The 26,779-nt window shown below is 40.4% G+C and overlaps 1 protein-coding gene across 1 annotated transcript; it reads right to left on the bottom strand.

The window, feature by feature from the left end:
• Nucleotides 1–4,868: 4,868 nt before the first annotated feature.
• On the bottom strand, nucleotides 4,869–5,671 carry LOC126095079 (uncharacterized). Its single transcript, XM_049909766.1, has 2 exons — nucleotides 5,479–5,671; nucleotides 4,869–5,373 (listed from the first exon to the last, which is right to left on the bottom strand). The coding sequence occupies exons 1-2, from the start codon at nucleotides 5,605–5,607 to the stop codon at nucleotides 5,053–5,055; spliced, it is 450 nt and encodes a 149-aa protein (XP_049765723.1). The 5' UTR covers nucleotides 5,608–5,671; the 3' UTR covers nucleotides 4,869–5,052.
• Between the last annotated feature and the right edge of the window lie 21,108 nt (nucleotides 5,672–26,779).

Consider the following 26,779-nt stretch of genomic DNA (forward strand, 5'->3'; position numbering starts at 1 on the left):
TGGGTATAGGAACAACAACGGCGTCACGCCAACGCATGGGGACTTGACCTTCGGTCCAGACGCGATTGTAGGTACGGAGAAGGAAGCTTTTGCCCGCCGGAGAAAGGTGTGCCAGCATCTGAACGTGAATGTCATCCGGCCCCGGAGCAGAGGACCGGGACAGTGCAAGCGCACGTTCGAGTTCCCGCATAGTAAAGGGGGCATTATAGGTTTCCAGATTCAGCGAGTGGAAGGAAGGTCGCCGAGCCTCTTCTGCCTCTTTCCTGGGAAGGAAGGCAGGATGGTAATGGGCGGAGCTTGAAACCTCCTCGAAAAAGCGGCCAAAGGCGTTGGAGACAGCCACCGGATCAACAAGGACCGCATTACCTGAGGTCAGGCCAGGTACCGAGGAGTGGGCCTTAATGCCCGACAGCCGGCGCAGGCTACCCCAAACGACGGAAGATGGAGTAAAACTGTTAAAGGAGCCGGTGAAAGCGGCCCAACAAGCTTTTTTGCTGTCTTTGATGACTCTACGGCATTGCGCTCGGAGTCGTTTGTATTCAATACAATTCGCCAACGTAGGATGGCGGCGAAAGGTGCGTAAAGCACGTCGTCGAGCACGGATAGCGTCCCTACAAGCCTCGTTCCACCAGGGGACGGAAACGCGACGTGAAGAAGTAGTACGAGGAATGGAACGTTCGGCAGCATGGATGATAACAGCCGTGAGGTATTCGACCTGACTGTCACAACTGGGAAAATCGTGGTCCGGAAAGGTCGCCAGGGATGAGTAAAGTCCCCAGTCAGCTTTCAGTATGTTCCAGCTCGAAGGACGTGGGGATGGGGTGTGGTGCAGGAGACGAACGACACAGGGGAAGTGGTCGCTCGAATAGGTGTCAGAAAGGACATACCACTCCAACCGACGGGCAAGAGTGGTAGAACATATCGAGAGGTCCAAGTGGGAGAAGGTATGAGTGGAGTCCGAGAGGAAAGTCGGGGTGCCGGTATTGAGGCAGACAAGATTGAGATGGTTGAAGACATCTGCCAAGAGTGAGCCTCTTGGACAGGATGCAGGAGAGCCCCAAAGGGGATGATGGGCATTGAAGTCGCCAAACAATAAAAACGGCGGGGGAAGCTGAACGATCAGGTGCATCATGTCAGCCCGACTAACGGCAGACGACGGTGGAGTGTAGATGGTACAAACTGAAAAAGTAAAAGCAGAAAGAGTAATGCGGACAGCTATTGCTTGGAGTGGGGTGGTCAATGGGATGGGATGGTAATAGACATCGTCCCGAATGAGCAACATGACCCCACCATGAGCTGGGACACCGTCCACAGGGGTAAGGTCATACCGCTCCGAGGTATAGTGGGTAAAGGCAATACGGTCAGTCGGGCGCAACTTTGTTTCCTGGAGTCCAAGGACGAGCGGACAGTGCAGGCGGAGGAGCAGTTGTAATTCCTCCCGATGAGATCGAATACCTCTTATGTTCCAATGAAACAACGCCATCGCTAGTCAAAAAGTTGGGGGAACGAGACGGGGGAAGAGCTGGTCACCTCGACGGCCGCGGAGGGCCAGGTTGCGAGGGAACAACGCTACAACCGACGGGAGGCGGATCCGGTTCCATCGACTGGTCGCCAGCTGCGGCCGCTGTCCCTGGTTGTGTAGGAGGGGCAGCATCATTTGCCGACGAAAGGCCAGCTGAGCGCCTGGCAGCAGAGCGTCCCGGCGAAACTGAGGACGGCCGGGAGCGGCGACTCACAGATGGAGCGTCAGTCGAAACGCGCCGGGGTGGAGAGGGGGATAGAGATTTCTTCTTGGAGGCCTTCTTGGAAGGCCGAGGAGGCACAGGGATGGTGGGCTGGACCCGAAGAAGGTCCTCACGCGCGGGGTCCGTTTTGGAACGCCGGACCTCGGAAGCCGGGGTCCGGAACGTGTCCCCGATGGACACCTGAGAAGAGGATCGCTTCTCAGGTGGCGTGTGGGGAGAAGGAGGAAGAAGGATGGCCCCTGGGGCAGAGGGGGTGGGGGCCACGGGGGAGGAGGATTTGGAAGGGAGGGATTTGGGAGGCGGAGGCAGAGCCCCCTGATGGGCGGAGGAGGCGGAGGGGGGACAGGAGAGGGGTGAGGATACCGCGGAAGGAGTGGACACAACTGAGGCAAATGAAGTGGTCAATGGCACGGGATGGAGGCGGTCGTACTTCTTCCTGGCCTCATAATAAGACAGCCGATCCAAAGTTTTGATTTCTTGTATCTTCTTCTCCTTCTGATATGCGGGGCAGTCGGAGGATCTAGGCGAGTGGACGCCAGGACAATTAACGCACCGAGGTGGTGGGGGTGCATGTATGTTCCTCACGAAGAGGACGGCCACAATCGCCACAGAGGGGCTCAGCCTCACACCATGACGACATGTGCCCAAAGCGCAAACACCTAAAACAGCGCATAGGAGGCGGAACGTAGGGTCGCACGTCACACCGGTAGCACATTACCTTTACCTTCTCCGGGAGAACGTCCCCCTCGAAGGCGAGGATAAAGGCCCCAGTGTCGATGCGACGGTCTTTGGGGCCGCGCTGGACTCGCCGGACGAAATGCACGCCTCGGCGCTCCAGGTTGGCCCTGAGCTCCTCATCAGATTGTAGCAGGAGGTCACGATGAAAAATAACCCCTGCGTCCTATTGAGTGCCAGATGTGGGACAATGGAGACTGGGACGTCCCCTAGGCGGTCGCACGCCTGGAGCGCCGCCGACTGTGTGGCGGACGTGGTCTTGATAAGTACGGACCCTGAACGCATCTTGCTGAGAGCCTCGATTTCCCCGAAGATGTCCTCAATGTGCTGAACAAAGAACATGGGCTTGGAGGTGGCGAATGTCCCCCCATCGGTTCGAGAACAGACCAAATAGCGGGGGAAGTACTTCGCTCCAAGCCGGCGGGCCTGTCCCTCCTCCCATGGAGTGGCCAAGGGGGAAGGGGCAGGAGAACCAGATCCAGAAACGGTACTTTTTCTTTTAAAAGACTCGGCCGCAGAGCGACCCGATACGTGGTGACGTTTCATCTGCGAAAAGTCCGCCCCGATACCACCCACTCCGACCAGGGGCTCTCCCCACGGGCGCCACCCAGCCGCAGCAAGGGCCACCTGGCAGGATGACCATTGCCGAGAGTCCTGATGCCCCAAGGAGACGGGCATCTACTCCTTGGCTAACGTGGGGAGGGTGCAGCTCAGGTATCGGCAGTACGATCCCTGTGTTGTCAGGGGGCTACAACCTAGAGGGTACATGACGACCCCACCACAACGGGCTGGCTACCGTGCTGGATTTCTGGTGCCATGGAAAGTCCATCATGATCGCTGGTGCAGATGGAGACGCACTATGGGCGTAACTGGGACAACCCAAAAGGCGTTTAGGCCCAATTTGAGTAATAGTGGGTATGGTTACAACGCCGGTGCAATGCTGAGTGCCAAGGTCTGAATGCACTTAGGACCAGTGGTACACCATGTAAGGTGTCCTTCCCCAAAAGGCTCGTACTTCTGTAGAAATTTAGAAAAATGGAGGTCAAACCCCAAGGGGGACCATCACATGGAAGGCCGAAACAGTTGAAACTCCTTTTAGTCGCCTCGTACGACAGGCAGGAATACCTCGGGCCTATTCTTACCCCGGACCCGCAGGGGGGGTCTTCGCATGTGATCTGCCTTGAAAGGCGCAGTGACACATACCCTGCAATATAATAGAGTGTGTTTTGCTTGTAAAATGAGAACTTAATCTTATCATCAAGAAGTGCACACCACTTCTCTACTTCATTTTCTGCAGCACTTTCATCACTTTCTACTACATGCTTTCTTGCATGAAAATCATAAACAGGTGGCAAACAACACACATTAAAATTTGAGCAATTCCCATTCATTGCAGTGACACTGTTACCCAAGAGCAACTTTCTCATGGCACATTTGAACTGGTATGCATTTGGATTGTTGTTCCAACCACCTCTGGACCAAATGCAGGAAAGAAAGCTTTATGTGGTCTTGTGACAGTTTATGTGTTAGCAAATACTTCAGAGGAGATTCAACACAAAGCATACTTGCCAGAGCTATGTGCCTGACAGATTGCATATTGAAAATTATCCCAAAAGCAAAAGTATTTCTTGCATGGAGCAGCAACGGAACACCATTCATTTTTAAGCTTTTGATATAATTTTCAATATCTCTGAAAATACTAAGACAATAAGATCGGTTGTCAAGTCTAAGGGGGCTCTTATACACTTTACCTAATGGATTTCAGGAGTTCAGAATATCAAAAATCCTATTAATATAGTACAAAAATTCTACTGTTTCTTCACTTCCTTTAAAATTTGGATCACCAACCCTCCTCAAAATCTCTATACTATCTGTCACACTAGAACTCAAAGTCTGTGCAGCTAATGAAACATTCATTTTTCTATTTACGTAACTTATATGTTCCCCTGATAGTTTGTTGGCAAATGTCATACCTCCTTGTTGTACCTTGTTCAATTGTCAATTAAATGCCATTTAATAATGCCAGTTGGAGACTCAATAGCAGATACTTATGCTAGAGCATTTCTGGCTAACTTAATCATATGACATGTCCAAGATACAATAAACATTGTATTTTTCCACAGGGTGAGGAGAGTGGCTTTTAAAATCACCCTTGGAAAAATTTAAAGTACAGCCATGTGGACGTAAAGTGTTTATATTTACCTTGCGGCTATCACATGTAACACACCAAACCCTAATGCCAGAACTATGCAGCCTCTCTAAAGCAGATTTTATCAGTGTGGCCTGATTATTTGCCTGTACACCGTTGATAAAGAAATATGCAATCGGACATTTAAATCTGCCTTTAATAGAGACAAGCATGAAAACTAGAGCCTCAGATGCCTCTATTACTTCTTTTGACTGATGCACTTCCCCACCAAAGTCTAAAAAACCTGTGTATTGCTTAGTTCCTTGGTCCCAAACTACTTGCTTCCTAATTTCCATACTGTCTATTAGACATGAATCACTGAACTGGTCCCTTAGAATTGGATTCAAATCAATGTACTTAAAAACATCTTTTAAGAAGCCAGGTTCACAGTCTACACTTGCCACCCATTTGACAAGAGAGAGAGTTCACTAAATTGCACACTAATTCCACTTGTGTTCCTTTCTGATGATTGAGGAAGTTATGTAACTTCTCAGGAAGATGCCCCTTCTCCTTCAATGAACTTATGATGTCATCCATGGAAAACACCTTCTTCTCTCTTCTTCGAAGTTTTTCACGGACGCACTTCAGTTTACGTTTTAATTCGTGCACAATGTCTGAGAAAAAATTGCAAGTTTCGGTCGCCCTGTCTTCCATTTCTACTTTCGACTGTATACCACAATCAATTACTGAAGAACCAACTGCACTCTGAAATAAAGAAATAATTTCGTTATATATGACTGAAATAACTCAAGGCTTGGTGAAAAAATATTTTAAGAAAACTTTGGTGGTGTGAAAACATCCTTATCTAACGTTTTCGACACAATTCGCAGCTTCTGCATTGGATAAATGGGACAGGCTTTCCACGGAAGAATTCTCATTGACAACATTCTCCACGCAATCAGTAGCTTCTGCTGTGGGCAAATCGAGCACAGATTCCATGACAGAGCGCTAAAAACACAAATATGGACCTGTATTACAACATTGCTTAGACCTATGTTGCCTATTTGTGTCCGCACGAAATAAATTCACAAAAGTAAAAAAAGCACACACACAGCAAGGAAATTAATTAGCTACTTCAAATAGAGAAGCATCGTTGTTACCCAAAATCCTAACAACATGTCATCGTGGCTGTTTATTTGGTGGCATCAAATGTGTCGGAAAGTCAAAACATGATGGCACTGTTTCGGTTTTGAGACGTTTCTTCCACGTTCCAGGGCTCACTACGTAATCATCTTGCCGGAAATGGTTTCCGCAAAGAAAACTGCAAGACGTAGGATTAAAACCTTCCCGCTTCACGGAAGTAATCCACTTCTTTACCAGCTCTGGGTGCTTTAGAGGAAACCTGTTCAAAAACATCGAATTAGCAAACGCACTAAGTCTGTATTTTTATCGTATTATATCGGTAGTCCTATTACCTGTGAAATGGTAAGTCACTTTCCTTACTCCATCACTTCGTACAATTGAAAGCGGAACAAGAAATCACCATTTCGATAATCCTTAATTCCTTATACACCGTACAGACCGAGAGAAACTTCTTGTCAAATTCGAATATGGCGCACAATACAGACGACAGTAAGCAGCTGGTAGAGCCATCTATCGGTAGGTCCGCTACTTGAAGATCCCTCATTTCGCTAGCTTTAGACGCCTTCACGCGCTGCCTGCAAAGATACTCCACAACCAATCCAGTGATATGACAGTACGCTTACATTCCCGCATGAAAAAGTTTTTGAACTGTCGAAGAGAATATCGAAATCTAGATAATTCCCTCTCACAGGTGGTTAAAGAGATGGTGTGAGGGGAGGGGTATACTGCCCCATCCCATGGGTATATACCATTGCCACATGTGGAGCAGACACGAGTTACTCGCAATCATGGAAACATAAAGAACAGCTGTCAAATATGCAAAATTTTACATAATAAAAGAACCCTACCTACAGTGCAACCCGTATTGCAAAACACAGTTACAACAGGGTCGATAAACAGAGAGCTAATACAATAAGACACAAAAATATTATCCTTGAAATAGAAAAGTTAACAGACAGACAGATGCCTAAAAGAAAATAGTGGAAAAACGCACGCATTCACTGCTACTCCTGGTAGACAATATCAGTGGTGACACTATTACACATAAAATAGAGAACCTTCATCAGCACTAGGCAGTCAAAAACCTAGCAAAAAAAAAATTATTTCACTACTCACAACACTGGGTCACAAGGGAGTGTTATTTGCATTGAAAGGAGTGGGGAGTGACTGTTGCGTCGATGCTGCGCCAACTGGCAGATGTGCTGCATAGTCGGCAGCTCGCCACTCCCACCTCGTGGTAATCCATCCACTGGTGTACATGAAACACGTTAATGGCGCTCTCAGTGTTGTCCTAGCAATGCCTATTCAACTTACTCATAGCTGTTACTACTACAGTAAACATTACAATGTTCTATATTACATGGTAAAAAAAACACAGGCCAATAAGAAAAAATATATGGATCTCCGCTAAGTTAAATTTAGTTACTAAGTAATTAAAACAAGAATAATAACAATCATTAAACAGGTGTAGTAAGAAATTTTTGAATGAAAAACCTTTTGGATAACACAACCTGTAGACGCTAGACACTAGTAATCACTCAAACCATATCACTGTATGGGCAAGAACAAATGTAATACATATAATTTAGATTAACAGATAGAAAGTGAAAAGAAAAAAATATGATACTGCATGTGGTGGGAACACATCCTAGTTTAATCTCACTCTATTAGAGTGTTCTCTTAAAACCTCATAATAACCAGAAATGAATGTTTGTACTTAAGGACAATAACAGCTGACATATGTACAGAATCCCACATGTCACATATAACAATCAGTCATTATTCTTGCTCACTATGGTATGGTTTAATGTTTTCCACATGGTGTTTGCCCTTGTGGCATGAGGTATGCTGTTGATTACACCCTCAAAATATGTCATATACTTTTCCACTTGCTATGTTTACTAGTTTCATGCCTGGTCATCTGATACATCGTGCCCTGAGTTCTGATATCCGTAGGCGTCACAGTGTCCTCTGTGACCACCATGGCCACTGAAACTACTGCCATGTCTCCTACCATTACTATTATTCCAATGTCGTCCATTATGTCTATTGTTATGGTTTGAATGGGTATCTGTTTAAGATTCGTTGTTCCCTGATACTTTACTATCTTCTTCTCCTCCTCCTGTTCCTCGTGACTCATCCATGTCTAATTGACCTAAGGCTGACTTCATTGCCTGTCATCTCTAGGGATTGCTAGCAACTTTTCATGAACTTCAGTTGGTTGTTTACTTATGATCAGGGACACTGAAGCTTCTGTCAACATTGGTTCACCTAAATACAAGTTCCTCTCATAATAATCTAGATCTTGAAAAACTTTCTATAAGTTCAGGTCACGCCCTCTCTCAAAGCTTCTACCTTGGTATAGACTGTTACATACTTCATTTTGCTTCCATCGCGACCAATATTGTTGCAAAAATTCTTTTTCAAATTCAGAAGAGTTGTACACTTATGTCCTATTCTCATGCCCCAGGTACCAGCTTCACTTTCCAATCTTGCTGCAACGAAGCGTACCTTTTTTGCTCATCTCATAAGTTAGGTAACACGCCCTTAAATTGATCTAAGAAATCCCTGGGATGCCGCCTTCTTAAAATTCCCTATGCCAAGGAAGACATCATTCTGCATACCAATTAAGCTACCTCCTGCAATGTTTCCATTACGTAATAGTGATTTCACCTGGTTCTTCACCTGCTGACTGACCTGCTCCTCAGTCTTTCGTACCTCACTTACACCTCTTCTATTCACCGTGCATAAGCATCCTGGTTCAGCGCAACAGCAGATATCCTGTGTTTACAGTGTTTCACTTCCTCATCCAGTTGTTCGAAATGCTCATCATAAACATCAACCTTTTTAGTAAGTTCTTCCTTCACTCCTTTAACATCCGATTCTACCCTTTCAAAACGTTTAGTATTGACTGCAACGCTCTCCTCAAACCGAACAGTAAGTTCATCTATCCTCTGATGGCTTGACTCAGCCAATTTCCTAAGAGCCTCATTAGTCTCGTCGATCTTTTTACTGAGTCGTTCATTTATATGCTCTACCGATCGCTTAATATCTTCCTTTCACTGTTTGTTGACTTGCAACAATAATTTCTGGTTGTCTACTGATTGCCTAATGTCTTCTTTTTGGAACATAATATCTTCCTTTAATTGTTTATTTTCATGTAATAATGTTTTTTTTAATCCTTCAGTATTGTTTTGAGCATGTCCAACAATAGACAGGTAAGGCCTAAATTTACGCTCATCCCGTCTGAGCGTCTCCATGATCGGTGACGACACTGCATTAGGACTTCCCATCTCTGTTGGCAGACTACCATCGCCTATACCTGAATCCGACATTTCACTGCTACTTGCTTCTGTTCTCGTCTCCACCTGATTACTTTCACCTAAAGAGTCTGCTCTCACCTCCCTGTCTACTGCAGTTGCAGCAACCTCATTATTTGCCATATTGAACCACAAATAAGTCACACAAGCAAGAAATAAACAAATCACAATAGCACTCGCAGCACAGAATGGTTGGCAATAACTACAACCAAACTACAACGCCGTATGCATTCAACATTGTAATTCGTGTTCAGAAGCACATATAACATACAAGATCACGTAAAAGATAAACATAGTTCTGCAATCGTATTAACTGTTGTTAAAAAATTAGACTGCTAAGTAAGCAGGGTCTGACAGTGACATTTACTTAACTGTACGTTCAGCAAGGTAAATAATGTCTCAGGACATTAGTTTAATGATACAAAAGAATTTTAACTGTCACAGTTTGTAGCTAAGTAATTATAGAACGCAATCTGCACTGCCAGTTAATTACTCTCGTTGCTTCAGTTGCGTGAGGTAACATGATGCGCGACTTACTTTGCGTTGTCTGGTGCCCTCGCAGTCGCTGCTACTCCGTAGCGCCGTGCCGCTGTCAACACTGCACCTTCTCTGCAATGCGTGGTAATTGTTACAGCGTCGTTCCTAGGCGCAGCTTACGTCGTATACGGTGATGGTGATTTTCACATCTGCCCATAGGTGCCACTAGCGTCGTCTTCCGTAATGGCTAATAAGTGTTCCCTTTCGCACATAGGTGCCACTAGCGTCGTCAAAAAGGCACCACTGTGGAGTTAAAGCATCCATGAGTTAAAGGTTGATGCGTGGAATCTCTGCATAAGAAAAAAATAAGAAACGTGTTTCGATTTTTGACTGGATGAAGAAATGACAGCTCGGTTGATCAGCATTCTTGCTGAAATAATTTGTAATGGAATATCCAAGAAGTTCTTTTAATTATCTTAGAATGTCACCAGAATTGTTCATGTTTCTTCTAAATAGAGTTAATTTTGCGATAAGAAATAACGATACTGTAATGCATGAAGCACTTCTCCAGAACTAAAATTACAAATCACATTGCGTGCATTACAATCGAAAACACTCGGCATGCTAAAATAAGATGCGGATTTAGTTGGTGATGACACATTTTCGTTAACAACAATAATTATTAACATCAACAGTGATAATTACTGAAATTCTTCCAGTCCATATGTGGCATAACAGCAAGCCAGTGCTTAACAGTATTGCTTAAAAACAGTCTTGGTTGCAATTTTAGTTTTTTTTATTTTTCAACGACGCGTTGCGCCTTATTTGGGCATCTTCAGGTTATCTAAATAGAAAACAGGGAACAAATACATCTATTTAACAATCGCGATCGTGTTGTGCAGACTTCGATAACCTATAACTATCTATAAACAGATCACCTATTGAAAATATCAGGCCAACGTTGCCTTCGTTAAACTCGGTAAAAACTAGAAATATAAAATAGTAAAATCATTACCTTTTCTAGATGGATGCGAGAGGCACCAAGATCTGCATAACGCATTCCCGTTCGCAGGAGCGAGTAACAGTAAGATGGGGGCTCAGGTAGTAAGCATACTGCGCCCCAGCGTCGTGTGCCAGAACTGAAGCCTCTAATACAGAATCGCCTCAAGAGGTGGCACTGTGACGCAGCAGTGATTAAAAATGAGAGATCGTAAACAGTATATCCCACCAGGGTTTAGACTCTGGGGTACCATTGCCCCCACCCCCTGGACAGGAAACACACGAAACTCTTTTCCAAGGAATATCCTGGAGCAGTTGCTTCAGCTTTCAACTTACCATAAACGGAGTGCAGTTCGGAATCCTGTTGCTGTTCTTCTTTCAGAATGTCTGTCTGTCAGGACTCCAATATTGAATACAAGCTGCGCATTGGCATCGGGCTCCTCACCCATATCACCCACTTGAAACATAGGGCTCAATGCATTGTCAGTTTTGTTCTGCTTCTCTTTAATAACAAGGAGATACTTGCTGCTCATGGTACTATTGCGTGGCTGATTAAACACCCATCTCAGGGCACAGTTGTTCGTTTCCAAGCGAAACCAACGGTGTTCCAAATAGAACTTAAATTTTTCTAGTGCGAACATAATGGATAACATTTCCAATTTGTACAATGAGTATTTGGTTTCAGCTGGTGACAATGCGTGCACAGTGTATGCGAGAGGACTTTTCTCTCCATCCTGCTCTTGTAATAGTGCAGCCGACATCCTTATATTGGAAGTGTTGGTTTGAAAGAAGAACAAGCAATTAAAATCAGGGATCCTTATTGTCTTTCAGGACTGGAAGCGAATGAATGGTTTGTGCTTGGCCATAGTCGGCGATGATCCCTTTTAGAAACACAATGTTTCAAAAACAGGATATTTTGTCCCAAGGCAAGGTTACTTTGGTATGTCAGATCCTCTTCTCTCAGGCGCTAAAGACATGGTGGATGTGGTCGAGATACTGCACGAAACTGGAATTGTACATAATTACATCATTCAAGTAATTGTAAACAAGCTTGAACTTAAAGGCCCTCAGTTCGAATCCAGTAGATGTAAGAACACTGCTGCACCTATGGGAAGTCCAGAGGGGGCTCTATTAAATTTAAAAAGTTGCAGTTGGTACTGAACGCCATTACAGACTTAGATTCTGCTAAAGGAATCTGATAGTAGGCCTCGTTTAAGTCCAGAACCATACGTACCTTGGCCATGCAACTCACATAAAGCAGTTGTGTAACTCCACGAGTGGAACAGACTCAAGCACAGCCTTCTCACTTAACACCCAGTGCAGGTCTAAACCCCTCTCCATGAGGTTAGAATTCAGAAATATAGTCAGAGCAGAAGGTGAGACAAAGCATAGATGAAACCGTCAGCAAGTAACTATTCAATGATTTTGTGAAGTTGTTGCATTTTGGGAGGTGATAACAAGTAGGGAATCTGATGCATCAGGAGCTGATCTCTGAGCTGAATCCAGTATTTAATTTTACTAGTTACTCCCAGCCTGTCAGTTAGCACTTTTGGAAATACATCCAACAATCCCATTAATCGTGCAGCTTGACGTTCGCGTAACAGGCTAACATTGAACCTTACTTGCTGCATACCCACTTTACGTGCTATAGTGCCAATATCACATGCACAAAACGTAAAGTGGACCCCCATCATTAAGAACAACATGCTATTTGCAAGGAACTCATCAATTCAATCATAATTCCCACATAAGATTCCATATTTTGCTCATGCTGTAACATCTCAAAACATTGAAATCAGCAAATATGCTACAAAATAATAAACTTTTCATGTACCAAATGTGCTCTTATGCTTGCTGCAACACATATTACTGACAACTTCCAATCTTGCACTTACGTACTGGTATGAGAGACAGCATCAAGGCTGCAAACCATTTTTCCTGCATAGGGATGACGGTGTGATTACTGGCCACCAAACACAATGATCTCAAACTGTAAGAGTTAGATTAGATTAGATTAGATTTGTACTTGTTCCATAGATCATGAGTACGACACTTTGTAATGATGTGGAAAGTGTCAGGTTAATAAAAGGTGTTTATACAAGATATTACATTACACAAAATATTACACGACACTTAATACCCTGCTTCAGAGAGCTATTATGTATGTGGCTAAGAATCCCACTTATTTCTTGGTAACAAGCTTTTATTATCTTGCTTGAAATGCCATCAATTCCATGTGAGCTTTTATTCTTGAGAGAGTTTATTCTCTTCCTAATTTCAGAAGGAGAAGTGGGTGCAATTTCAATTGTATCAAATGGTGTGGGTAAGGCCTCTTCCATTAACTGCCTTGCTTCTTCTAATGAACATTTAGATCCTATTTTCTCTACATCATTTAAAAATGATTATTCAAAATATTTTCGACTGCTGGCTTGTTGTTTGTCAAGTTTCCCTTCGCTTTGATGGTGATGCCGCCATCCTGTACTCTTAGTTACCCTGTCTCCATTGTTTCAATTTTTTTTATTTTGCTATCAGAGGTATTAATTTCAGACATGGTACACATGCTTCTGGACTTTTTAACAACACTTCGTAATGTAGCACAGTAGTTTTTATAATATTTGGCTGTTTCTGGGTCATTACTCTTTCTTGTTGTTAGATACAGTTCCCTTTAGTGCTTACAAGATATTTTTATTCCTTTAGTAAGCCAAGGTTTCTTGCATGGTTTCTTATAATTAGATTTAACTACATCCTTGGGGAAACAGTTTTCAAATTCTCTTACAAGTGTATAATGAAATAAGTTATATTTTAAATTAGCATCAGATTCCTTGTACACCTCATCCCAGTCTAACTGCGGAAGATTTTCTCTGAAATTTTTAATTGTTGAGTCATTAATTGAACGCACAACTTTGGAGGGTAGTTTTGAATTACTGAATGGAGCTATGTCATATACTGTAACTAGCTGAGCACCACAATCAGAAAGGCCATTCTCAACAGGACAAGAATTTATGTTTTTAGACTTATCTTGGTCTATAAAAATGTTATACATCAATGTGCTGCTGTCCTTTACTACCCAAGTAGGAAAATTAATGACAGATGTCAAATTGAAAGAACCGAGCAAGACTTCCCAGTCATTCTTCCTATTACACTCTTTCAGTGAATCAACATCGAAGTCCCCACAAATAATAATTTGCTTTCCCCTATATGATAGATAGCACAACAAGGCACCCAAGTTTTTCAGGAATAAATGTAAGTTTCCTGAAGGGGACATATATACTGTTACAATTATAAAAGAGCCCTCCTTCAGTTTAAGTTGACAGGCACAAGCTTCCATATGTTGCTCTAGACAAAACTTTTTTGTATCTAAGCTTTTATGCAGTGATAACTTTTCACATGTAACATGTGATGCTGCTACTTTGTACATCAAATATAACATTGGTTCTGCCTGACATAAACCATTTATGTGTTTTTGGAGGTGTATAAGGTCAACTGTTTACTAAATTTACGTCCAATTACTGGTCAGAAGTTATGGAATGTTCACATAGTTCCTATACCATTTGTATAATGTTTATGGTGCAGCTGCAATCGCAGCTCGATGTAACCTAAGTTAAAATGACAGTGAAATGCAAGAATGTGGGCATCACACATTTGATTCAAACTATATAGGAAAAAAGAAAAAAGACTGCAAGTTCAATGTGATGTGTAGCTGACACTAATCAGGATCTAAAACTGATCATACTAGTGTCTTCTATGCTACTTCCTTTATAGTACACAATACTGCCCCAGCTCACATCAGTTAGGAAAACACTGAAACAATTTGCAGTTGCACAGGCAGTCTTTTTATGAGACATTATTGAGATCAAGTCGACATTAAATAAGCACAGTCGACAGCTGCACACAGCTGCTATCTCACATCTGCCACGATTACAAATTAACCAATAACATCAATGAAGAAGCAATAACACAGAGCACAACTCGCAACTTAAACCCCTTCAGCTCAACCAGTATGCAGCCAAGCCAAATCACACAACTGTGGCCATAAATCGATAAAAACTGTACCAGAAGAAGTGAATTTCGCGCTATACCACTACACTTTCACCTGGATTATAAATAAATATTATGATCCCAGCAGGGTGTCTTCGCCTTCATTCAATATCAGGTGTGGGCAATGTGTCGCCATCGACTTTGAGCATGGCTCACTGACATCAGTGGTTTGCGCTATCGCTCTTTAGGGCAACAAGACAACATAGTAATGTTAATACCAAAGCCTTATATTAGCAGTGAGACATTAGCAAATACTTTAATAAGAGATGTATTGAGATTGGAACTGTTGGTCTAAATCCCAGAGGATCGCTCTTTAGGGCAACAAGACAACATAGTAATGTTAATACCAAAGCCTTATATTAGCAGTGAGACATTAGCATATACTTTAATAAAAGATGTATTGAGATTGGAACTGATGGTCGAAATCCCAGAGGATAATAACATTGCTCAAAATAGATTTCATGTAAATTCCTTTTAATTATTTTTAGAGAACCACAACATATATAACTGGTGGCCACAAGCAAATAACTCACTGAATAACTGAACAGTGTCTATCATCAGTGCAAATTTTGGTATTACTTTGTGTAGATGTAGTATTATACCCTACACCATAAACTAAATCATAACATACAAGTTTCGGAACATGAAAATTTAATAATGTCATATAAATACTTACGATAAAACGTATAAAAATTTTTGTAACCATTTTCTAATCTTTTAATAAACGTATTTACACAAATTTTTAACAATTTTAAACAAATCTCGCACACACAAGTCATCACATTCGACAATCTCGTCCATAGACTAACTTGACCTATTTTGTGAAACTTGTTGGAATATAAAGAAAGGGAACTCATGCTGATAAGATCATTTATTGTCTTTGTGTAGGAGTCCATAATTATGAGACTGTTTACATAAATAAATTAAATTTTTATTTATTTTATTTTACATGTCTAATTCCATAGGACCAAATCGTCAAGGTCACAGAATGTTTCAGCACTTGAAATTACAATATCAAAGTAATAACAGATAAAATAAATTGTTTATGATGCCAAAAATGGCAAGCCATAACTTTAAGAATACGCAATATAACATAGGAACCAGCTTAATTCTTCAAGGAACTCCTTGATAGTAGAGAAGTGACCCACGAGAAAACTCTTCCTTTTCGATTTGAAAGTACATGCATTACTACCAAGATTTTTAAATTCTTGTGGTAGCTTATTTGAAATGTTTCTGCACAAGAGTCAAGGAAGAGCAATCCATATGCAGATTGGATAACATTTTATACAGTTTTTAACAATTTATATAGTTGTTTAATTAGAAAAATAATCTGTTCTTTATACTACAAGAGCTATCCGCCTTCATCTGGCATATTGCGATTGTGACTTTCATAATAGAGACAGCTGTTACAATTTACTATAAACAATGATGGTAATAATGTCAATAGCTTCTTAAAATACTAAAGCTTCAGACATGGGTTTGTGTTTAATGAGCTCATCCCACTGCTATGGTTTGAAAACTGTCATTGGTTTTTCTCCATCATGCTTGTAATGCGTTTTAATGCATTTTCATTAAAATCATATTAGTGACAACATTTCAAGTTGCAGTCCCTGCATATTAGCTCATCCCATAACCATGTTGCCAGAACTCACCCCTCTTTCTCCTTGGAAATACCCCAGTGACCACTGGGCCTCATGGCTTGCTAGCCACCTTAACATTCACTCAGCTCCCCTGTTACAGTCCGTCTGACAGCTGGGCACCTTGACAAACATTCACACCAGTCCAGAACCAACCTGTAAGATTCAGTCCATCTTGTAGCACTAAAAACAGCTGCTTGTACTGTCACCTGCTGTGTTATATATAAAGCAGCACCATATCTCACCATTCACATAATATCAAGTACTACCAATTTTTTTCAGATATTTAACCATGTCAAAACATGTGTAATAATTTTTTGAGAGGCTAATCAATCGTCATGAACATTCCCACTAGCATCCATATACACATATTAACTTAAACATACATCTACATCTTCTTCTACATGGATACTATGCAAATCACATTTAAGTGCCTGGCAGAAGTTTCATCAAACCGCCTTCACAGTAATTCTTTATTATTCCAGTCTCATACAGCACATGGGAAAAACAAACACTTATATCTTCCCATGGAAGCTCTGATTTCCCTTATTTTATTATGAAGTTCGTTTCTCTGTACGAAGGTTGGCCTCAAGAGAATATTTTCGCATTTGAAGGCGAAAATTGGTGACTCAAATTTAGTGAGAAGATTCTGCCAAAATCGAAAACGTCATAGTTTTAATGATATCGGCCCTAAATCCTGTATCATTTCAGTAACACTCTCTCCTCAACTTCGCTGTAATACAAAATGTGCTGTCCTTCTTTGATCTTTATCAATGTACTCCATTAATTCTATCTGGTAAGGATCCCACACTCTGCTGGAGTATTCCAAAAGAGGACGAAGAATGTGGTGTAGGCACTCTGTTTAGTAGATCTGATGTATTTTCTAAGTGTCTTGCCAATAAAACGCAGTCTTTGGATGGCCTTTCCATTGCTATGTTTTCCTTCCAATTTAAGTTGTTCATAAATGTAGCTCCTTGGTATTTCAATGAATTTAAGGCCTTTAGATTTGACTTATTTATTGTGTAACCAAAGATTAACGGATTCCTTTTAACACTCATGTGGATGACGTCACAGTTTTCGTTATTTAGGGTTAATTGCCAATTTTCGCACCATACAGATATCATTTCTATATCGTTTTGCAATTTTTTTGACCTTCTGATGATTTTACTAGTCGCTAAACGACAGCACCATCTGCAAACAATCTAATACAGGTGATCAGATCGTCCCCTAAATCTTTTATATAGATAAGAAACAGCAACGGGCCTATAACACTACCTTTTGGAACGCCAGACATCACCTCCATTTTACACGATGACTTCCTGTCAGTTAATACAGACTGTGAACTCTCTGACAGGAAATCACGAATCCAGTCACATAACTGAGCACTCAGTTAGACTACAAGCCACTTGTGTGGTACAGTATCAAAAGCCTTCTGGAATCAATTTGAAATTCTTTGTCGATGGCACTCAGCACTTCATGTAAGTAAAGAGCTAGTTGTGTTTCACAAGAATGATATTTTCTAAATACATGTTGACTGTGTATCAATAGACGATTTTCTTCGTTGTAATTCATAATGTTCGAACACAATTTATGTTCCAAAAGCCTGCTACAAATCAACTTTAATGGTATGGGGCTGTAATTTAAAGGATTACTCCTACTAACTTTCTTGTATATTGGTGTGACCTGTGCAACTTTCCAGTCATTGGTTACATATATTTTGTCGAGTGAACCGTTGTATATGATTACTAAGTATAGAGCTATCCTATCAGCATACTCTGAAAGGAACCTAACTGGTGTTTTTATCTAAACAAGCTATTAATAATTTGATAAATAAGTCTTCGAATGGGCTAGTGACAAAAATGATTTTACACGAAATAAATGCACTCAAGATTAGAATATGTTGTCACATTCATTTTTTTCACAGATAGACACACACACACACACACACACACACACACACACACACACACACAGTTGTTTCTGTACTTGCATCAGGTTAATGCAACTGAATTCTTGTGTCCAAGGCAGTTTTGGCGCAAAATTACACTTTCCACATTCGCCAATACACAGCAAGAAGTGCTGTCCACCCATCGTCACCCAAGCTGCAGCCTATCAAAAGTTAGCGGATACACTAATGAGATGATAACCAATCTATGAAATTTAACCTCGTTGGTGTATACAGTGTAGAGCAACATGCAGCGACTCCTTGCTGAATTTAAAAGTTCCTGGAAGTTTTCGTTCAACTTTCAGAAGCTTTGTATTGTAATCAGATATGAAAATGTCAGTGTTTGTGACGAAATTAGTGTGGAATTGCGAGAAGACGCAGCTATTAATCGAAAACTGCTTCCCAGAATTGTGGGGCACAAAGCAAATGGAATTCAAAAATAGAATTTAAAAAAAAGATTACTCTCGTAAATGTTGCTGCACAATTGGTGCAAAAGAGGCCAAAACCCAAAAACAATTATAATTTTTGCATACAGTATGGACAAGGATGAAACAAAATGAGAAAAGGGAAAAGTGGGCAGAGTGCAGATGATATGTACACGAGAAAGTTGGAATACTTCGATTCATTGAAATCTATGTTCTGCTCCTGCTTATTGAAAGAAACAGGCTAGTTTGGTAAATGAAAGAAATTTTATATTTTACAAATATCTTTCATTCATTGTATGCTTACATGGAAAAATGTATCGAAAATTTATGGGTGTCGATATTACGATTCCACTTCCCCTTCTGGTGAAATAAAGTAGTCTGTAAATTCATTTCATGCTTCCTTGGGTGACTGTAGTCAGTTATGTATGTTTAGGGGTTATTCCATTGATAAATTTGTTTCCGTCCATCTGTGATCACGAGGGCCCGGATTTTAATGACAAGTAATACTTTTTTCTGAACTGTAGGGTGAATTTTAGAACAATTTATACACAAATCTAGCCATTTAAGTGTCGAAAAATGTATTTTGATTGTGCATATAAAGTCATATTTCAACAAATTTTAGTAATATGACATATTGTGGCTAACTTTTAATATAATAGGTCATATTTCCGTCAACTTTGCCAAAAATGCATATACCGTTTTTCTCGTACCTTATGGGACACACAAATAAGAAAATGAATATGTTGCTCACGAAACAATATTTAATGTGCTATTATGAATCATAAACAGATAAATTAGTACACAGCTTTATTTCTCAGGACTGTAGCAGAAAATCGGTGTACCACAACAGTCGTTTCGCGACCATAAAACATTGTTGTGCAGATTCGACAATATGCTCTCAGAGCCAACAAAGGCGGCTTCCGCTGTAATAGTCATCACAGTCGCACATGTGTTCCCAGTAACCAGTCTGAATGCAGCCTTTGCCTTGTTCAACATCCCTAAAGCAAAGTGCTCTGACAGCGTGAATTTGCGAGGATATGTTCGATAATTTGGAGAGAAGTTCTTTAATATTGATGGGAAAATATTATTTTGGAAACTGTGTGAAGTTAAAGTTAGAGTAGAAAAGCGCTTTAATGTGCAACAACACTGTAATACCGCTAAATACAGCAGCTGTGTGAAACGAAGTGCTGTAAATAACAGCAGGCAAACGCTGTTATTTGAACAGACAGGTCAATCGTCAACTGTGCAATCATTCTGCAAGGATTTGTGTGAGATGATAGTGTCCTGCAACATCCCATTGCAAAAGGTGAAGAATCCACGCTTCAGACGCTTCTTGCAGAAATACACAACACATCCAGTTTTAGATGGCTCTACACTGAGAAAGAACTATTTATCTGTAAACTACAATGATGTGCTCAACAAAATACGAATTACTATTGCTGAACAAAAGATCTGGCTGTCGATAGATCAAACTACAGATATTAGTGGGCTATATATTGCAAATGTTGTTGTTGGTGTTCTAAAAGTTGCTGGCTCTGGAGATATGTTCCTACCAACGTGTGAAGCTCTCGATAGAGTAAACAATTCGACAGTTGCTATTTTGTTTGACAACTCTCTGAAGCTACTGTGGCTGGATGGTGTGAAAAGAGACAACGTTTTGCTGCTTGTAACAGATGGTGCTTCATATATGGCTAAAGCAGCCAAAGGGCTTCAGATTCTCTACCCCAGTATGGTGTACACCACTAGCCTTGCACATGCGTTGCACAGAGTTGCCGAAGAGGTGCGATCAAATTACGCTGACGTGGACAAATTAATTTCCGCTGGCAAGAAAATCTATGTGAAGGCTCCACTATGGGTACAGAATTTCACGGAACAAGCACCTTCAACGCCCCTCCCACCTAAACCTGTACTTACACTATGGGGTTCTTGGCTTAATACTGCTGAGTATTACTGCACCAACTACACCCAAATAAAGACAATCTTCTGTGAGCTTGATAGCGATGAATCAAGTGCTATCAAAATTGTGAAAGAAGTTTTTACAGATACATTGTCTCGAAACTTGGCATACATCAACGCCAATTTTTCGGTGATATCAAAAGCCATCAAACGACTGGAAGCTGTTGGCACTCAGCTATGTGAGGCCCTGAGTATTGTGCAACATGTGCAGAGTGAGTTGGGTCAAGCTCGTGGTCATGTGGCTGACAAAGTGAAAACCAAATTGCAAAGCGTTCTCCAACAGAATCCTGGATATTCTACACTGTGCAAATTTAATGGCAGTCTTTCAGGGAAGGCCGCAACATTTGAAGATACTGAAACAAAGATGAACTCTAGTGACCTGGCTGCCTTCAAATGCGCTCCAGTGACATCTTGTGAAGTGGAGAGGAGCTTTTCCAGCTACAAAACTATCCTCAGCGACAACCGTAGATCTTTGACATTGGGAAACCTGAAAATTCACCTTGTGATCCAATGCAACTTTGCAGATACTGAAGATTGTCATATGGTATTAAATAATGTGAAACGCTATAAATACTGTGTAGAAATAAAAACATTGTTTTACCATTTCGATAGATGACCTTTTCACTGTACTTTGTGTTTAGAAAATAAAACATTCAGACATTCAAAAATAGGTGCATATTAGCCACAAACCCTACAGGAAGAAAGAAATATACTTGGAACATTTTGAGAAGTGAATTTTGTATTACTTTATGGTGAATAAAAAATTAAACAAACAAACAAGAATGCTTTAAATAAAGTTCTATTAAGCCACATTTTATTTTTTAAAGTCATATTTATGTACTTTTAGGTTATAAATGCTTGCATATTTCACTGTTTTTTAGGTAACTATTATCTGGGCCCTAGTGATCACAATATTTTCCCTGAGCTTCTGAACATTGAGTGTAAAATGTGCTAAGTGGTGCATAATAGGCATTGCTATTCTCCTGTGCCATTAAAAAGGTGTGGAGAACACAGATTGCCTTGACAATTTTCCTTGACATTTCTGGGTTCCAAGGAATTGGAGTTTGTAATAGTCGAGAGTGCTTGGAGATATGTCCAAAAAAGTTTTCTGACACATTTCATGATCTAGAGGGCCGATAATTAAATGCTCGATTTTGGATAATACATCTTTTTTAAAAGCAAATGCATCAACAACAATAACAGCATATGGTGTCTGAGCAATTCTAACAGCCAAAATTCAAGGAACAGGTAAATTCAAAGCATTATGCTCAAGACATTCTGACAGTTTACAGTTATTGAAAACTCCACCATCACATGTTCTACCATTACTGACCACATCAAAGTATAGAACTCTAAAGGGTGAGTCGCTAACTATTGCCACCTAGAATAACTCCGAAAGTGTGATAGTAGCTGGAAAGTTTGTGGGACAAATGTAGCATGGGACAATGGGGGCCATAATATGACGTTGGTTTTTTGTTGCTAGGTGCGGTAGCGTCGGAGACATGGAGTCAACTTCGTGTTTTTAAATGGGATTCCATAGTTTGGTACTTATTTTCTGATAGTGGCTATCGAGACGAATCCAATGATTTGTAACAGTAAGGTCTTTGAAGGTCAACGTAGGTCAAAAAGGCGGCGGGAATGTCCATTTACAGAAGGTGTTCGAAGTGATGACCATTGCTATCAATGTAGTGCTGCAATCTTCTTATCATGGATTGAGTGGCATTCCTTATCACTTTGGCACTTATCAAAGCACATGCTCTGACACTTCTCTGCTGTATATCGTGCAAATTCTACATTTTCGCCGAATGTGGTGTACCCATGTAACGTGCCATTGGCAAGTAAACACCATTCGACGGTTTTGCAGTACAACTCTAATAGGTATGTTAAGACTAGTATCGTCGAATGAAGCGAATGTGAATAATGTATTCCTTCGAAAAACAATTCTATATGCTTCTCATTTACAGAGAATGCTAACGAAATTCAGTGAGAGCTAGAGACTTGTATGCTGAAAGATATCCTCAATACACTCACCCTACACGTCGTACATTTAAATTAGGGTGTCCATTTCATTGTCATTAAAAGGGGGGACATTTAAAACAAATTAGAGAAAAACCTGGGAAAATGAAGAAAAAAACCGGGACATAAATATTGTATTGGCTAAATTTAATACACATACAAGTTTACCTTTACAACGTGCACTCAGACGATCCCAAATCACTTTTTACAATTATTCTGCGACAGTATCATCGTACTTTCCACTTTTATGTACTTTATCAAAAAGTGCATTTTCGTTTGAAATTGTATCATAAAAGTCTGTACATATTACACCATTAATGTGTGTTTTGACAATGAGCAAGGCCCTTGGTGTTTCAACTTTCATTCTGTTTTTTTCATCTGACCACAAAGAGTTCACTAACGAAAACATACATTCCACAGCAGCATTTGATCCAGGAATTGCCAGATAAAACTCCACCAAATGAAACATGTTTTTCATGTTAATGTTTTTACTTTTGAAATAAGCAAATATTTTACACCACGTTTCACTAACACTTTCTTTGTCTCCTTCTTCACTTTTTACGAAGTTCTGTGCACATGAAAATTCAACAAACAGTTCGCCTTCATCAACGGAAAAATTTGGTACAATACTTTTAACAAAAACACAACAGTCCTGAATATCCTTCCACTGTAGCTGCTCCTTTTCAGTATTAACCCAGTCAAATGCTTTAAAAGGTGTGAGAAATGGTAAACACCATTCTTTAATATCCTCAATGCAAGATTCATAGAAGAGGTCAGCATAAATATGAAATTGTTGTACAGTAATTTCACCCTATTCTTCCAGCTTTCTTAGAGTCTCGTGTACAAAGGACTTGGAAATCTTTCAGATTTTCTACATTGTAATTTGCCCAATAATTTGTTTATTTCTTGATAAACTTCCATGATTGTGATTTCTTGTTTCTCAATACATTTAATTGTTGTGGAGAAAGGTTTTAGCTGGCTAACAAGAAAATATAGAACAACAATAGACACAGGGTTATTAAAAATTGTTTAAGGATAACAGCACACGTATCAAGGAAATGAAATATGATTTCAAAACAGGAAATATCTCTACAATTCTTTCCAATGCTGGTAGCAGAGATAGCCACCTTGTCTTGCTGTGCCCAAGTACAGTTTTGTATTCAGTTTCAGTAAACTTACAAAATGACTTCAGAGATTCAACCCTTACTGTATATATGTGGAAATGCTGGTAGATTTTGTTTACAATTAATTGGCAGTCGATGGGTAGGCAATCTGAGCCAGTTTGTAAGGAATTGTGCACCACATGTGCTGGACAGCCAACACCTTCTATATTATTAACTGTGTTCTGTTGCGGTTTATAGAACAAATTGTTTTTTTCCTTTCCTCTGCTTACCACCAAAATTTGTGTTAGTGTTATCTGCAGAAACTGCAATCACCTTTCCCTCAAGATCATATTTCTTTAAAACCTCCAGCACATAATTCTGAAGTAAATCTGAAGTTTCTCCAGCAAAATTAACCTATTTGAGCACTTTCACCGTGATGCCATTTTCAGGGTGAAAATACCTGAGAAGGAGAGGAAACAACTTTAAATCCAGACGATTCTATATATCAATCATTACAGAAATGAATCGAGCACTTTTCAGTTCAATTAAAACCTGCTGAGCTGCATACGGTGCAATAACATCTGAAATGATTTCATTACATTTTGTGTGTCCACATGTGAATTAAGGATTGAAAAGTTTTTTAACAACTGCTGTAATATAGTCCATTGACTTAAAGCTATGGTTATGCATTGCTCTGTGGTATGCAAACGTAGCTTCTTGTGCTGCTAACTGTCTATCGATTTCTGTTACTGATTTTAAGTTTACCTAGTAGTCACTCACGCATTTATTTGCTCTTTTCGCTTGATCACTCATGCGATACTTCTTCATCTTAATATGATTCACAATGTCATTTCATTTCATTATCTCCCGCGCACGGGGTCCCGGGTTCGATTCCCGGCGGGGTCAGGGATTTTCACCTGCCTCGAGATGACTGGGTGTTTGTGTTGTCCTCATCATTTCATCATCATCCAAGAAAGTGGCGAAATTGGACTGAGCAAAGGTTGGGAAATGGTACGGGCGCTGATAACCACGCAGTTGAGCGCCCCACAAACCAAACATCATCATCTCCCATTTCATTATCTTCCTGTAAATCATTTACATGATGTAGGAATTGTCAGACCTTCCACCATGACAAATATCAAATTTTGATCTGCAAAACGCACATTCTACAGTTTCTCAACTACCAGTGATAAAAGGACTCTCGCTTTTTATATTGCTGTTAAAATTACACTTTCGTTTTGGCATAATGAAACAGTGATTGCACAGTGCAAAACATTAACAGTTTGGTGATGAAAGCCAGAGAGCTAGTATCAGTGCTGTAGAGTATCTCTGGACCGAAAGGACGGATTCAGTGGATCGATTTAGAAGAGAAGAATCTTTGTTGTTATTCGTAACCTACAGTGCGTTTAAAATTTTTGACAGTTCGGTGCATGTTTGTGGTATGCTGAAAGTCATCACACGCTTCCTAGCGTAAATAATTGCGCAGATAAAAGCAATCCAAACAACCAGTAGCGTAAAATACTGTAGCCAAGTTTGATAACGATAAATGTCATTTTCGTACATATGTGGGCTCCAGCGTCCATGTACATAAGCTGTTGCGTTGTGTGTGTGTGTGTGTGTGTGTGTGTGTGTGTGTGTGTGTGTGTGTGTGTCTGACTATGTGAACTTCACGCGGAAAAACAGTTTAGAATTATCCTGCAAAGACCGCAGTTCTCGCGAACAAACAGTTGAGGACAGCTGTGCACATTGAGATCACATGACTTGAATTAACTTGATGTGACATGACAGATTAGATTAGATTAGATTTCCTTTCATTCCAATTGATCCGTAGTGAGGAGGTCCTCCAGGAACACGTCAGAAAAACAACAATACATGACAAATATTTACAACTAAAACAAATAAGCTAATGTACCATTCCACAGGTCCCAAGTGGAATGATCGTCGTTTTTTAATGAACACTAAGAGTCATTTTACAAATACTAATGCACTGAATTTAAAATAAAAAAGTTTTTTATTTATTTATAAGGTAATAAACATATAATACAACTACTGTAATACTTATTTACAATGAACACATTACTGCACTGAAATGGTGCAGAAGTTAGATTATACGTACACACACACACACACACACACACACACACACACACACACACATACACACACACACACACAGAGAGAGACACACAAATTCTCAGTGAACACATTACTGCACTGAAATTGTGCAGAAGTTATGTTGTACTTATATACAAATCAGTCGGTTTTACTAAGAAATTCATCAATGGAGTAGAAGGAGTTGGCCACCAATAAATCCTTTAGGCTTCTCTTAAACTGAATTTCATTGGTTGTTAAGCTTTTTATGGCTGCTGGCAAGTTATTGAAAATGTGTGTTCCTGAATAATGCACACCTTTTTGTACAAGACTAAGTGACTTTAAATCCTTGTGAAAATTATTCTTATTTCTAGTATTGATTCCATGAATTGAGCTGTTGGTTTGAAAAAGTGATATATTTTTAATGACAAATTTCATTAAGGAATAAATATATTGGGAAGCTGTAGTTAGTATCCCTAGTTCCCTAAACAGGCTTCTGCAGGATGTTCTTGAGTTCACACCACATATAATTCTTACTGCACGTGTTTGTGCCCGGAAAACTTTAGCTTGGCTTGATGAATTACCCCAAAAAATAATCCCATATGACATTATGGAATGAAAGTAAGCATAGTATGCCAGCTTTTTCATTTTTATATCCCCTATGTCTGACAAAATTCGCATTGCAAACAGAGATTTGTTAAGACGCTTCAGCAGTTCTGCGGTGTGCTCCTCCCAGTTGAATTTATTATCAAGCTGTAATCCCAAGAATTTACCACTGTCCACTTCTTCTATCTTCTTGTCATCGTATGTTAGACATATACTCTTGGGACACCCTTTACAAGTTCTGAACTGCATGTAGTGTGTTTTTTCAAAGTTTAGTGACAAAGAATTGGCTAGGAACCAGTGATTAATGTCCACAAATATTTTATTGGCTGATCTTTCTAAGACTACACTTGATTTGCTATTTATTGCAATGTTTGTATCATCGGCAAGCAAAACAAACTTGGCATCTGGTAATGTT

This window comes from Schistocerca cancellata, chromosome 1 (assembly GCF_023864275.1).
Source record: "Schistocerca cancellata isolate TAMUIC-IGC-003103 chromosome 1, iqSchCanc2.1, whole genome shotgun sequence".
Taxonomy (NCBI): domain Eukaryota; kingdom Metazoa; phylum Arthropoda; class Insecta; order Orthoptera; family Acrididae; genus Schistocerca; species Schistocerca cancellata.

Bases quoted from the DNA above. Each gene is read 5' to 3' on its own strand.
- LOC126095079 (XM_049909766.1), bottom strand. From the start codon at position 5,607: ATGGAATCTGTGCTCGATTTGCCCACAGCAGAAGCTACTGATTGCGTG. The intron at 5,374-5,478 runs GTTAGATAAGGA...TCTTTATTTCAG, and splicing joins CTGCGAATTGTGTCGAAAAC to AGTGCAGTTGGTTCTTCAGT.